Source organism: Emydura macquarii, unplaced genomic scaffold (genome assembly GCF_026122565.2).
Source record: "Emydura macquarii macquarii isolate MOO-44397 ecotype Brisbane River unplaced genomic scaffold, CSIRO-AGI_Emac_v2 contig_3305, whole genome shotgun sequence".
NCBI lineage: Eukaryota > Metazoa > Chordata > Testudines > Chelidae > Emydura > Emydura macquarii.
Genome location: NW_027133442.1, coordinates 605349 through 620814, shown reverse-complemented (window position 1 = coordinate 620814; position 15466 = coordinate 605349). Strand labels below are relative to the sequence as shown.

At 43.0% G+C, this 15466-nt stretch overlaps 1 protein-coding gene across 1 annotated transcript in view; it reads right to left on the bottom strand.

Moving 5' to 3' along the window:
- Nucleotides 1-15466, bottom strand: part of CFAP61 (cilia and flagella associated protein 61) — a 224539-nt gene that overhangs the window by 171413 nt on the left and 37660 nt on the right. Inside the window, exons 9-10 of the mRNA XM_067532819.1 lie at nucleotides 3118-3209; nucleotides 1007-1099 (exon numbers count right to left, since the gene is read on the bottom strand). Coding sequence (XP_067388920.1) covers nucleotides 1007-1099; nucleotides 3118-3209 — 185 coding nt within the window. The remainder of the gene's footprint in view (nucleotides 1-1006; nucleotides 1100-3117; nucleotides 3210-15466) is intronic.

Genomic DNA, 15466 nt, shown 5'->3' with positions numbered 1-15466 from the left:
ACTAAGAAAAATTTCCCTTTTAGATCTCTATGGAAGAATTCAGCTTTGCTATATTGGTCTCCCTGAGATCCAATACCAAATTTAACAATATATTGAAATTGATTACTATTGCATAAGTCTCATAGGAGAACTTTGCACAAAATATCCAGACTGTATAGGCATTTAAAATAATCAATCCACTCAATGTGTGTCTTTTCAATTGATTTATCATAACCTGCTATGTCACCTACATGCTAATATTGAATAAAAATTATATATAAAAATTATTTCATTTTAAAGAGGGAAAGCAAATCATATAGTGACAATACAGTTGGGACACACCAATTATTGACATTTACTTTCAAATTCACTGTTTATTGCAAGTGAACTTAATATTTCCCTACACAAAGGTCCAAGTAAATAGGGTTTGGGTGGGAATTCAAGCAAATGTTTGTGGGAGGAGAAGGACATTTAGAATCTGCCTTTTCCTATTTAAGAATGAAATGTGGTCCTTCTGTGAGGGTTCTTGGTTATGGAACTACATAATTATGGATTCTCTCACCCCTGTCAGGCCCCACAAGGTCTCCTAGTGCTGCCCTATTATGAGTTAGAGAGCCCACCTCTCAATACGCATAGGTAGAGATGTGTAGAAAACGGTTTTCCCAGCTCCAAGTGTCCAAAAGAGCCAGGCCACAAAAATTAATGATTTTTAAAAGTAATAACTTTGCATTCTTTTTCTTTGCTCTCTGGTTTTTCAGCATTTATGTAACACAGTTTCAAACTTTTCTCTGGAACCACAAGGGCTAGAATCTTACTTTTTTTTTTTTTTTTTTTTTTTTAATGGAAGCTGAGATTTGTTGTAATATCATGGCTCTAGGAGCTGAAGCTTTAAGAAAAATACCAAATATTGCAAAAGTTGTCAACAACAGGAAAGCCTTGGGTGGCCATATGCCAAAAGGTGTATTTCATTTAAAAATGCACTGAGGATGAGTATTTTGATAAACTCTCTATTGTATCTGGATCTCACCTCTGAAACATTAGTCTGAACACTTCCTGTTGTAGAATGTGAGGTGACAACCTCTGAGGCTTGGGGAAGGACATCTTCAGTTTTAGTGTCCATCTGAAGAGAAAGTGATCAGTAACACATACAAATGAATATTCATGAATCATTTGTTTTTCTATGGATCACTAATTCCGGACATATTGGGCTCTCATTCATAAACTCTTCTCTTCACAGGTTAAGGATAAGTAAGAACTGAATACAACTTTATGGTCTCTTTCAATGTAGTCAAGTGTACAGAGCACAGAATTGCAAACTAGGAACTCCTGACTTTTAATCCCAGCTCTGCAACTGACTCGCTGTCTGGGCCTGGGTAAATCATTTCAAATGCTCTGTCTCAGTTTCCCCAACTGTATCTGTTAGACTGTGATAACATTTACTTCAAGAAGTGCTGTAAGATTAAATGAATTGAAGCTGTAAGGTAGGATTTTTTGAAGTGCTCATCACTGGTTTAATTCTGATCTCCTTTAAATCAATGTTAAAACATGCAGCACTTTTGAAAATCCCATCTATGAAGCACTACATAGTGTAACGGGCTCATGACTCTCGCAGTTTAAAATATTCCTTTTAAAACCAATTATGTCTGCAGACAAAGGCAGCTTATTGCAAAACCAAGGATAATGAAAACACATACACAAACATTCCAGACTCCTCCATTTGGTTTTTTCATCCCAGATTCCTTTGGCAGATAGGGATTCATTTAATCAGGCTATTGCTGCAACTAAACTGGAATCTGGCAATCCTAACTCCATCCTCCTTGTCATCTGTCTTACCAGATCTACATCGGCTTGTAAAGGATGCATCTGAATTAGTAAGTTTCATAGTTATGGTTCACCATTGCTGGACCTTCACCAGTCGTAGCAACAATGGAAGCTATAGTGTAGATAGGTCATGGGCATTTTTAACACTGTCACTTAATCCTAAAACATAGTGGCATAAATTGCAAAGCGTGGCCTACACTTGTGCTTCTACCACAAATGGAGCTTCACAGGAGTTAAGTTGCAGCTATGATGTTTATTAATGTAGACAGGGCCTAAGTATCCAGCTACCATAGCCCTACAGAGTGCAAGCATAATCAGATTCATCCAGCCAGTTGGTGGGCAATTCCTTCCGCAAAGCTGCATCAGGGCCAACTTCATTGTAGCTATTTCCTCCTCTGTTTACCAGATGCTTCAAGACAACTCAGAAACCAAGGGTTTCCAAATAATCCTAATGACAACTTCATCTCTTCCCTGAGCCTTACTGCACGGGTCAGTATGAATTCTCTTAAAGTATTGCAAAAGAGTTGGAAATAGAAGGACGCTAATATCCTGACCTCTTCAAAATTACAGGAGGCCCTGGGGAATTAGAACCGTTTTGACAAGCAGATTTATAAGTAAGTATTTACCCAACTCCAACGGATATTGCTAGAAACTTTAACAACTCAGGCTACTTTGGCTACATCTACGCGACACACCACTGGAGGCAGCATACAGAGTACATGTGGCTACATGCCACAGTGAAAAGCAGGCTGTGTCCACACTACGGTTGTAGCTCTACGTGTCAGTGAAAGGCTCTGGCAGAGGAGAGGCAGCAGGGAAAAACTTAAACAGCTCCCCACTGCTGGAGCCTTTCACTGCAGCAAGGAAAGATGCTGGCAGTGGGGAAGCGCTTCCCCCCTGCCAGAACCTTTCCCCATTCCTGGAGTCTGTTCCTGCTGCAGGAAAGGAATCCAGCAGTAGGCAGCTGACAGAGCCTTTTCCCGCTGCCAGAGCCTTTTCCAGCTGCCTCCCCCCTGCCAGAGCCCTTCTCCACTGCTAGAGGTTTTTCCTGAAGGGAGGCAGTGGAACACTACACTGTTAAAAATAGCAGTGTAGCCAGGGAGGCACGACTTGGGTGAGTAAAGAGTCATGTAGTCAGACTAAGTGTAGTCTGGACTTGTCTTCTGCACATATTTCTTAAACAAGCAAGAACAAATTGCAATTATTATCCTTCTGCATTTACAAATATGTTTTTATTGTTTTATTTAAAAGGCATCCTCTATTCAATAGTTATGGCATTTATTTAAATATTAAATGAATCATGTTTAGTAATATTACCTGAATATCCATATCTTGTGCACTAATACATTCAGAGTTTTGAGATAAAACAGATTCTGCTCTTTGACTTGTTTGGCTGCTTTTTTCTTCATCTGAATAATGAAAAGGAATAAAAGCATCAAACAAGCTTACGAAATGGAGCCATAAACATCAGAATCACAGCAGTACAGAAAGTATAACTCACAGCAGAACACCACTATTAAGATGTTTCTTATGATCCTGGTTAAGATTGAGTCATTAAATTCACTTTACTAAGACTTCAGCATATCTGATTATTTATTCTGAAGACAAAACTGTAGAGGTCATTTTAAAACAGATGGTTTGAACAAAAGACAATCTGGAAGAAATTCCTAACTAACACTGTGTTTGGATGTAATATTATATTTGGTCTCTAACTGAAGGGGGACAATGTGAGTCAATGGTTGAAGTACTGATTGGATAGTCTGATTCTTAGCATTTAGTACCCATCTCTGCTGCTAACTTGGTATGACCATGGGCAAATCACTTAACCTGTTGCCATCAGTCTCTCCATCTGTAAAATGGAGATACTATTTCTCTATTTCACAGAGACGTTGTGAGGCTTAATTCATTAGTGTTTGTGAAGAAGCATGACATCCTCAGGTGTGAGGTGCCAGAGCAATCTGAAGTATTATGATCATTATCTATAAAATTAAAATGGCTAATTCTCTACCTCAAAGGGCCTATAGTTACATTTTACTGAAGTTTTACTGAAATTTTACATAAGTACAATGTGTACTTTAGTGGGAAATTATCAGCCAGTGCTTGAAAAATTGTCTGACAAAGACCTAAATAAAAGTAGTAGTCTACTAATGGGCTCATTCTTTTTTTAAATCCAAGGGTCACTAGTTTTCACTACAAGCTAGTTACTCCACTTGCTATCTACACCCTGTACTAAAAAAACAGGAGATATAAACAAACTTCCCTTCTCTCCTCTCCCACCCAGTCTACCTGAGGAACTCTCTCCCTTACTACTTTTATTCTAGGTTTTGTGGGTTTTATTTTAAGTATTCTTAACCTTTTGGAAACTAAAGGTCATATTTTATGGGAGTGACGCTGAGCAATTTTTAAACTCTGGCCCTAGGCATTAGTTTGGCTGGCAGTCTAAAAGGGTTAATGGTGCCTCTCCTATCTTTTTACTTACCTGTCTCCTTCACTGCAGCTGGGGCCTGCCTTTGAGGCTCAGATCAGACATGTTCCAAGATCCTTTTACACAACTGCTGCAGCTCCTTTGAAGCACTGCAGCATCTGCATATGGATCTGGGGCACATCTAAGCCCCAAAAGAGCTGCTGGATTGGCAATAGGTTTCACCTTCTTACGCTAAGCCATAGCTTTGGTTACCTTTGATTTTTAGCAGCACCCAGGAGTCTCTCTACAGGATGACGAAGTAACTGCTTTAAAGCACTTGGTCAGCTAGTAAGAAAGGATCTTTGTTGTTTTTTTCAGCCCCAAAAGGCAGACATTGGCTGATCTGCTTAATGAACACCCATTTTAGCAGAGGAGGCAGATGAATACAAAGAAACCAGTTTTTAAACTGTAGTGAAGCAGGGATGAAAGTGTTCCATAAACAAGAAAGGAAAGGACAACACACATTCAAATTTACTGAGACCAGATTTTAAAGTCTGCACAGCATTGAGCATACTGACTGATCACAATGACTAGTAATAAAACCAAGAATGATGAGATTCTGTTTTAGTCAATTGCAATAATATTTTTGGTGTCAAAACTGATGACTAAAGCAATAGGATTCAATTAATTTTAGTCACTTGCCCTATCAGCTTATATTTAGCCGTTGAAAGACATGATATTTTTATTATTTATAGAGACAGAAAGAGAGAGAGATTATTGTGTAAATAGAGTTTCTGGATTACAGTTTAAACCCATAAAATCTGATTAAAGCAAAATCTGAATAGTATTTATTGTGTTAATATTGATAAACTCCAGATTTCACAATTTTCACCATGTTCAGCATTGTATTCACATGGACCAAATACACAGCTGGTGTACATTGGCATAGCGTCACTGAAAGCAATGCTATGCCGATTTACATGAGATGATGATCTGACTCAAGGTTGTTTCCTCACATTGAAAATGCAAAATGGCAAGAAAATCCAGATAAAAATGTCCAAAGTCAATTTCAGAATGTTTATAATGCATTATTGCATTTGATTTGTAATGGCTTAACTACTGTACATATAACTTAACTATTTTACATTCATGTACAATTGTACTATAGGACGCTACTGAAATCTGACCTCAGTGCAGCAGAAGTTGACTGCTGTGTTACTTTTATTCCATCTATATGCTTGGCAGCCTTTGGGTAGTGGCTTGACAGCAATTACACAATTTTGGGAAAACACAATCTCTACTGAACACTATATTCCCTTTGAAGTCAATGAGAGGTGAGATTACTCAATATCTTGCAGGAATGGTCCCTTAGTTTGCAGTATAATATCAAGGTGAGTTACTTTAGATCATTTGAAATTCTGCTGCAATTGTTAAATTTATATTCAATATATGGAACCAAATATTAACTGATTTATAGTTCATTTAAGTGAGAAACAGTTAAACATTGATGGAGTCAATACATTAAAGCAAATAACCACCAAAAACCCAACAATAAACCCAAAAACAATAAAATCTGGGATCCCTATATGTGAACATTAAATATATGTTAATTAGTTATCAAAATTCCTTAAAAGTCACTTTCCAAATCCTACAGACATATTCCTAGTGCATCTTTTTTATATACTTAAAATGAATTCTCTGAAGAGGAAGCTTTAATTAATAAAAGTTCCTTGAGATTTTAAGATAAAGTATCACTTTTACAAAACAAAAATGCCGAAACAGTAACCTATGAATTTGAAGACTTCTGAGACTTGGGACGGGGCTTCAAAAAACCTGAGCCCTCTATGCATGCTTTGTCTTGAGAAACCTAAGTAAGTTACAGGTAGATTCCCTTATGTAAGTATTTCTTGGGACAATCTCAGGTGATCTCTTTTTTAAAAAATGAGTTAAAGGCTTAAAATAATTCAGCAAGATTTTTTTTTAAATTATATAATCACTGCCAGAAAAAAAAATGTTGATGCAATGTGCAGGGCGAACAAAAATGCACATACTACAATATGTGGTTTCTCCAGCAGCATCACAGATGGGCACCTTCACAGAAATGATCAAATGTCATCCTGATTAATCCAACAATATTTCTCATTATAAGCAGGCTTGCAGGTGTCAGAAGTTAATTAATACAAGCCTCCAGTTTTCATATAAATATTGATATGTTGTTTCTGATTTTATACTAAAATGCAATCCTCTAATGGCTCTTCCATCCAACACAGTCAAATATAGTTGCATTCCTGCTATTTGTATATTTACACCATATATGTGCGATCTGGAAGAACATTATCTATTGTAACTGTAACTGAAGAAAGAAAGACTTCAGACAAAAGAAAATGAAAAGGATTCTATGCTTGCTAGGTTGATGGTAGAAGTAAAAGCCAACAGGATCGAAAAGTCAGTTCAATAAGAAGCCTGATGAAAACCTCTTGAATCATTCCCACTGTATCATAGTGTTTTCTAGCTACCAATTCCTGACTCCATATAGAGTAACAGCCAAATTACTATAATTATAATGAAATGTAAGTGGCATATCAACATTATGTTAAACACAGATTTCTGTATACTCCTTCATTTTTATTGCCTGGTATTACACTTTGAAGGGAAAAACAATAACAACCTGGGGTCTCCATGTACAAGGCTAAAGCAAGTTAAACAGCTTGAAAATTCTCTTTATTACAGCTATTTATACATGAACATAGCATTTCTTGTATCATAGAGTGTGGCTTACATTTTAAATATTCAGCTTTTGAATTCATTAAATATACAGTGGACCCTATTCTCTAATGGTGTAAAGTAACATAGCTTCATTCTCTTTTTACCAGCAGACAATTTGGTTCTGCATTTTCAAAGCTATGCACAAATGGTGTACCCACAAAAAAAATGGTAGTGATCCTGCAAGATATACCTATGCATTTAACTTTAGTCACATGAGTAGTTAGTTTTACTGATTTCAAGCATGCAGGTCAACCCTGATTCTGCAAAGACTTATCTTTGGAATAGCAAGATGCAATTGTTGTATATGGACTTTTTTTCTACCATTATCAAATTATGATGTATAACACTACTTTTTAAAAAATATACTTTTAAAGATGACACGGGGGGGGAGGGGGGGGAGGGAGGGAGAATTAGATGTATGCCTTTTTTCCCTGAATACCTTCATTAAAAATAAAAGCTTGAAAGGTTTTATTTTTAAAAAGTGCTGTTTTTTTAAATTAAAGTTTCTGGGTCACCTCTGTTTTTCCTGAAATTCTTTTTGAATGACTGGAGAACCAACAGATTTATGACATCACATATGCTACCTAAGTGAAACCTGATTAACTGAGAGCAGAAGTGGGTTTTATACAGATTGTTTAAAACTCTAGCTTTCTATTAACAGACATTAAACCGTAACACCGAATAAACACAATAGGAATAAATGCTCTTAATTAAATAATCAGCTCAGGTTCAGATTTTGGAAAATATACCATATAAAGCACGAATTTTCAATAAAGAAACCATGCAAAATGACAACAAATAGAGGGTGTACAAATTTTTGTACCCTCCAAGCAAGCAGATATATATATATATATAAACTAATTTGGTAATAGATGTTATATTAATAAATAGAGTCGTTGTTTTTGCTGTATATAGACTAACACGGCTACACCTCTGGATAGTAATAAATGTAAATTAGCTTTTTTTTTTTTTACTTTGATTTTAAAAACAAGAAAAAAATCATTTTCCTCTTGTCCCCTTTGGCCAGATACAATAGACAAACTCTTCCCAGCATAAATGCAATACCTAGTAAGAATTTACTGGTACAGCTTACAGTGTTTTAAAGGAAAATTATAACTTGTTAAAAAAAGACTGTTACTTACCTTGTAACTGTTGTTCTTCGAGATGTGTTGCTCATGTCCATTCCATTGTACCAGAAAATTTTTCCCCTTAGCAGATCCTGTAGGGCCAGCTTTGGTGTTCCCTGGCATGGTATATGACGTGCTGCCGGCCCTGCGACCCCTTGGTTCCTTCTTGTCATCAACTCCGACAGTAGGGACAGGGAGTGGGTCATGGAATGGACATGAGCAACACATCTTGAAGAACAACAGTTACCAGGTAAGTAACCATCTTTTCTTCTTCGAGTGCTTGCTCATATCCATTCCATTGTAGGTGACTTGCAAGCAGTACCTTGGAGACAGGTTTGGAGTTCATAGGTTGGTTGACTACAACACCGCTCTACCGAATCTGGCATCATCCCTAGCCTGTTGCACAATAGCATAGTGGGACGTAAAGGTATGAACCGACAACCATGTAGCAGCTTTGCATATGTCCTGCATTGGCATCCGTGCCAAGAATGCTGCAGAAGACGCCTGCACTCTGGTGGAGTGAGCTGTGACGTTGCCCAGTAGTGGAACCTTTGCCTGCTCATAGCAGAAGTGTATGCAAGTGGTTAGCCAGGAAGAGATTCGTTGCAACGAGACACGTAAGCTCTTCATCCTTTCAGCCACCGCTGCATGGACTTATGGAATGGCTTCGTCCTCTTCAAGTAGAAAGCCAGGGTTCTGCATACATCCATCGTATACCATCTCCTTTCCTCTTCGGAAGTGTGAGGCTTTGGGAAAAACACTGGCAGGAAAACGTCCTGTGGAATTGTGAAACCAGCTGGACCTTATCCTTATAAAAAATCGTATAGGGCAGCTCCGAGGTGAGAGCCCTGATTTCGGACACCCTTCTAGCTGATGTGATAGCTACTAGGAAGGCCACCTTCCATGAGAGTAGCAGAAGTGGGCAAGTTGTCATAGGCTCAAATGGTGCCCCCGTGAGTCTAGAGAGGACCAATTTCAGGTCTTAGGGGAATATGGGATCCCTGACCTGAGGGTAGAACTTTACTATGCCCTTCAGAAATCTCGCCGCCATGGCATGAGAAAAAACTGAATACCTGTGAATCGGGGGATGGAAGGCTGAGATGGCAGCCAGATGCACCTTTAGAGAGGCAGTAGCTAGATCCTGAAGCTTGAGGTGCAACAGGTAGTCCAGGACCACCTGGATCAGCGCCTGGTGGGGCTTAATCTGCCGTGCTGCAGCCCAGCAAGTGAACCTCTTCCACTTGGCCAAATATGATGACCTCGTGAAGGGCTTCCTGCTACTCATCAGTACAGTTTGCACCTGAAATGAGCAAGCTTGTTCCTCCAAGCTCAGCCATTCAGCCTCTAGGCTGTCAGGTGGAGGGACTCCAGGTCTGGGTGCAGAAGGCGCTCCTGGTCCTGGGAATGTAGGTTGTGCCACCTTGGTAGCTCCAGGAGAGGCGTGAGCTACAGCTCCAGGAGCGTCGTGAACCAGTGCTGCCTGGGCCATGCAGGTGCAATAAGGATGACCCTCGCCTTGTCTTTCTTGATCTTTAATAGGACCTTGTGAATTAACGGAATGAGAGGGAAGGCGTACAGCAGCCCGCCCGACCAGGGAATGAGGAAGGCATCTGACATGGCCCCCTCATCCCGCCCCTGAAAGAAGCAGAACTGGCTGCACTTCTTGTTCACCTTGGAAGAGAAGAGATCCATTTGGGGAAACCCCCACCTCTGTAAGATATGTAGGCGACTGATGGGTGGAGAGACCACTCGTGAGACGATACAAAGGGTCTGCTGGGCCGGTCCATTGTGGCATTCTTGATACTAGGGGGGTGAGAGGCCACCAGGTGAAAATCGTGGCCTATTGCCAGATTCCAGAGACCCACCGCCTCCAGACAGAGGGCTGAGGAACGAGCCCGGCCCTGTCTGTTGATATAGTACATTGCAGCAATGTTGTCCGTCAGTGAAGGTTTTGTCCCATCAAGAAGGGAAAGAACACAGCACATGCTAACCGGATCACTCGGAGCTCCCTGACATTTATGTGGAGCCTCTGGTCCTCTTCCGACCAGGTCCCCTGAATACTGTGACTGGAACTGATGTGCTCCCCCCATCCTAGGTCTGAAGCATCTGACACTAGAGTCATCGAGGGGCCCTGTCTGCAAAGGGCATTCCCTCCATCACCATCTAAGGGCCTAACCACCACTCTAGGGAGGCCAGAACCTGTGTGGGCACCGTGACAACCCTGTCCATGAGGTGCCTGCTCAGGGCGTAAGCTGAGACCAGCCATAGCTGAAGTGGTCTGAGTTTCATGCGGGTGTGGCAGAGCACATAGGTGCACGCTGCCATATGGCCCAGTAGTTGCAGGCAGACTTGTACCATTGTAAGGGGCAAAGCCCAGAGGTTCCTGATCAGGCCAGACATGGCCTCGAACCAGGCCTGCGGCAGGAACGCTCTGGCCTGCGTTGAGTTGAGGACTTCCCCGATAAACTCTATCCTTTGTACCAGCACCAGAGTAGACTTCTGCTCGTTTACTAGCAGGCCCAGCCTGTGACAGGTGGCTCACACAAGGTCCAGACTGGCTTAGGCCTGAGCCCTCGATTAACCAGTCGTCCAGATATGGGTAGATCTCGACACCTGAGATACACAGCCACCACTGCCATGCACTTTGTGAACACCCTCGGAGCTGAAGATGGGCCAAACGGGAGGGCTGTAAACTGATAGTGGGAACCCCCCACAACAAACCTGAGAAACCTTCTGTGACCTGGAAAGATTGATAATATTGAAAATATGCTTCCTTCAAATTGAGGGCAGCATACCAGTCTCCTGGATTCAGGGAGGAGATAACAGAGGTCAGGGAAACCATGCAGAATTTTTGCCTTCTGATGTACCTGTTTAGGTGCCACAGGTCCAGGATGGGTCTGAGTCCCCCTTTGGCCTTTGGGATGAGGAAATATCAGGAGTAGAAACCTCATCCTCTCATATCCAATGGGACCTCCTGTATGGCTCCCAGCATGAGAAGATTGTTCACCTCTTGTAAGAGGAGTTGCTCATCAGAGGGGTCTCTGAAGAGGGATGGGAAGTGCGGGGAGGAGGAGAGAAAAACTGGAGGATATAGCCCGTTCCAGTGGTGTCCAGGACCCAGTGATCTGATGTTATATGGGCCCAGGCTGGGAGGAAAGGAGTGAGACAGTTCAGGAAAGGTGGGGATGCAGGATCCAGGTGTGAGATTGGAATGCTGTCCTCATGCGCACCATCAAAATGAGTGACGCTGACCGCCTAAGCGCCAGAAAGTAGGCGGCTGTGCGGTCGAGGAAGAAGGTGGGCCCTGCCTGCGCCACCTAACGTTCCTCTCTCTCTCTCCTCCTGTAGGTCCCAAAGCGCTATGCTGGGAACCTGGGTTGCTGCTGCTGCTGGCTCTGCTGGGGCCGAAGTTGCCTCCTGGAAGCCTGTGGTGTGTACAGACCCAAGGAGCGCAGGTCGGGGGCAGGGAGGATGGAGTTTGCCAGACACCCTTTGCCAACTTTAGAACCTCCTCATTCACCAGCAGGGCGACCTGGGATGGCACCGCCACTGCCACCACATTAAACAAGTCTTCCATCTGCTCCTGCAGCTCTTCCAATTTTAGTCCAAGATTGGAGGTCACCCTTTTAGGAGCTCCTGGTGCTCCTGGAAGTCGTCCAGGGGAGCCAATGGTCCTGTCAACAGTGCCTCATCTGGGGAGAAAGAAGATGACTGACCCAGTGCCTGAGGGGCTGGCACTTCTGCTGAGTGCGCAGGAGCCCCTAAAGATGTACGCTCCATGGGGTCCAACTCCTCCCCTGACTTGGAGTCATGGGCCTCTGCCGGCAGTGCTGGGGCCCTCGACTGCTTCCCTGACGAGACAAGGGAGTAGGGTCCCAAGGTCACCTGTTACCCCCAGGGGTTCCAGTACTGCAATTAGGGTGGCCACTGGCCCTGAGGCCACCCTGGAGGGGCCAGGCAGGGACCCTGCCTTTGCCCTTCAGATTGAGGAAGCTAGGTGGGGGGAGCCACTAGGTCCTTTCCTCCCCTGGAATTGCTGGACCCTCCTGCCGGTGACCAGCATCTCCTGGAGCTTGACCGTCTCCCTATCTCATGGTAGTGAGGGGTGGGGGAGCAGTATCTGCACCTCCTATCCCAGTGTTCCTTTGACCGACGTCTTGGGGATGGGGAATACGAATCCAGTGACCAGTTGTGTCACTGCCAGCACCAACTTGGCAAGGAGGACTGCCTGCGGTTAGAGGAGGAGCGGTGTGTGGGCGATCGGGAGTCTCTTGGTACTGAAGCCTGTGGTTGGTGAGATTCTTCCCTGGGCGAACACTGTGATGCTGGCAACCAGGTTCTGTGATGCCCATGTGTGGGCAAACTCATTGATGTTGGTGACCTAGAATGGTGCCAGGCTCCGGATGGGGAGCATCTGCTTGATACTGAGCGGGACCTGTGTTGACTCATCGATGCTGCCGCCCTCGGTACTGGAGATTGTGAGTGACGCTTCGGACTGTCTGGGCTCTTCTGGTACCAGTGCGCTGTCCCCAGAGACTGCCTCGGTGCCAGAGAATGTGCCCCAGGGGATCGTCCTCTAGGTGGGATCAATCTCTGCCGTGGTGACCCGTTTCATGGAGAAGTGCATCAGGGGTCTGGTAAGGTGTGCAACCACTGGAGGGGACCCATAGAAGGCTTTCCCCTCGTTGCGGGCATCCTACTCGTCCCCCTTTCTGTTCGAGCTGACGGGGTGTGAGGAACGGGAAGGGCCAACAGGTTGGCCGCTGCCTGAAGTGCCTCTGGCATCAACAGCACCGCAAGGTGTAGCAGTCTCCTTCCGCTCTCTGGAGTCAGGGGTGCTCTGCGGAGGGGCTCACTGACCCAGGCGAGACCTGCCCCTGCGTGGGTTGCTTGGTGCACTGGCTCTGAGCTGCCCTGGAGCTCAACCCCACATCCTTCGCCTTCTTCCGCGCAGGGGAGCAGTCATCTGGCAGACACTGTTTCCTGGGCTTCTTCCTCTGCAGTGAAGAGTGCCGCGATGGAGTCAGTGCCAGTAGAGCACTCTGCACTGACCCGGTACTCGGTGCCAAAAGGGAGCGGGACAACATCAATGCTGGTCTCAAGACCGCGTCCATTAACAAGGTCTTCAGATGGATATCTCGGGCCTTTTGGGTCCTTGGTCTCAACGCCTTGCAGATGCGGCACTTCTCCTTTTGATGAAACTCCCCAAGGCGCTTTAAACAGTCTTTGTGCAGGTCATTAATCGGGAAGGCTTTCCCACAGGATTCACAAGGCTTAAAGCCTGGAAATCGGGGCATACCACGACGCCAGGTGGAGGTCCCTAATCTACTTAACAAGTACTTATAAAAACAAAGGCAACAGCTAAGAGGTACTCACCAAAGCAAGCAAGAACGCAGTTCCAGCAACCGTCAGTGGCGGAAAGAAGGAACTGAGGGGGCGCAGGGCCGGCAGCGCCTCATATACCACTCCATGTGCATGGGATGCCAGGGGGTGCCGAAGCCAGCCCTACGAGATCTGCTAAGGTGAAAAATTTTCCGGTAACCATGCATGGAGTGCAAATGCACCTACAATGAAATGGACATGAGCAAGCACTCGAAGGAGAACCATTATAATCATGTTATCTAGTTTTTAAAAGGTGAATATTCATCAAATGTAATTATTATTTAATACAATAAAATATCACATTTCTAATTCATATAATCCTGGTTGTTGGGTGATAAATGACCATTAGCTGCCAATAATTTATCCACAAAATTCACAGCAGTTTCAATTCTGTTTTTTCCCCAGAATTATGACAGGGTTGGGTTCAAAGTTGCTTCTCAGCATTTGAATGAATGAGAAGGGCTATGGACTTTTACAGGCTGTAAAAGTCTCAACTTTCAGTTAAATATCAAGTCAAATTCAAGATGTCTGTCCTTTTCTTCAAGGTGCTCAATGATCTCGACTCAAGACACTTAAAAAATCATCTGTAGCTCTGAGATGAGGACAGTTGTCAACAATTCCACTCCTCAGGCACAATAGAGCTGTAACAACACTACAGTAAAAGCTCATCAGTGCAAGAGATGGAGCTTCCTTGAGAACTGGTCCAAGACTATGGAACAAACTTCTACGGGAACAAAGAACCACATTACTTTCCATTTTTTCCAACTACTTTCCTATCCAAGTTCAAGGGCCACTTCTTTGACCTTGTCTCAATAAAAACACACACAACACTGCAGGGAACAAACAAACTTCACAATTTTCCCCAGGAAGAGGAAAAGGAAGAAAGAGAGATTCACACATGACAAATGTTATTCATGTTGCTTAATACACTTCTGGAAGGTACTCAGATGCTACAATGATAACGGCTGCAAAAGAACATGCATAGAATAAATAGTTCTCGTATGGTAAATTCTATGATTTTATGTTATATTTAGAATAATTCTCATATATGTATTTTTTATGACAAATAACAGAACTTGCCATAGAACAAATGTCAATGTCAACTGATCCTGAAGAAGGCTGATCCAGCATGCAAGGTTAGGAAAGAGGGAATCCACACCAACTATAGTCATGAGGCTGGAGCTTCTCAACAAAATAGTGGACTTGTACAAATGTTTTTTTCTCCTCCCACAGCCCAATTTGTATTCCCAGCACAGTTTCTCACCTAGGTCTGCAGTAACACTCCAGCAGATCAAGGGCAAGGAGGCAAGAAAGAATAAAATGATTGAGTTCCTTAGTCTTTTATTAACATGGTGGTTCTTTGCAGGGGAGGGAAAGTTTATATAATAGCTAGGAGAGGGTTCTTTCCTCTAGCCTCTTCTCTGAAGCTGACAAGTCTAGGATATCAGTGAGTGATTGGTTTTAGACTGCTTAGTGGACCCCTTTTGTGTCTGAGACAAGACATTAGAAACATTCAGTGAGGCAGATAAATGTGTTAACTTCTTATTAGTGCTCATTTTTATTCTATTATTGATTATTAACAAATAGCAAAATGTGGTGTCTATGCAAAAAAACAAACACAAAAAACCTCTTCAGTGCTTCTTAAGAAAGAGAGGCCAGAGGATGACAGTGCATCATTAAGAGAACATTTCCACTCTTCAAGCAATTCATACACCGATTTTATTATTATTTCTTTGTATTATGGTAGCCCTTAGAGGCCAGGGGCCCACTGTGCTAGACATTATTATACAAACATTTAACAAAAAGATAGATTATAAGCTCTTTAGGGCAGGGACTAGGTACAAGACTATAGACAACTTGCAGATAGAACAGACAGAGGGAGCACAAAGGAACAATGAGATGATACTGGTCAGCTTGATAAACAGTAGTCACAGTTAACCAGTTACCTAACTATTCTCAGTCATTAGAATCAGCTTCAAACTGAGAC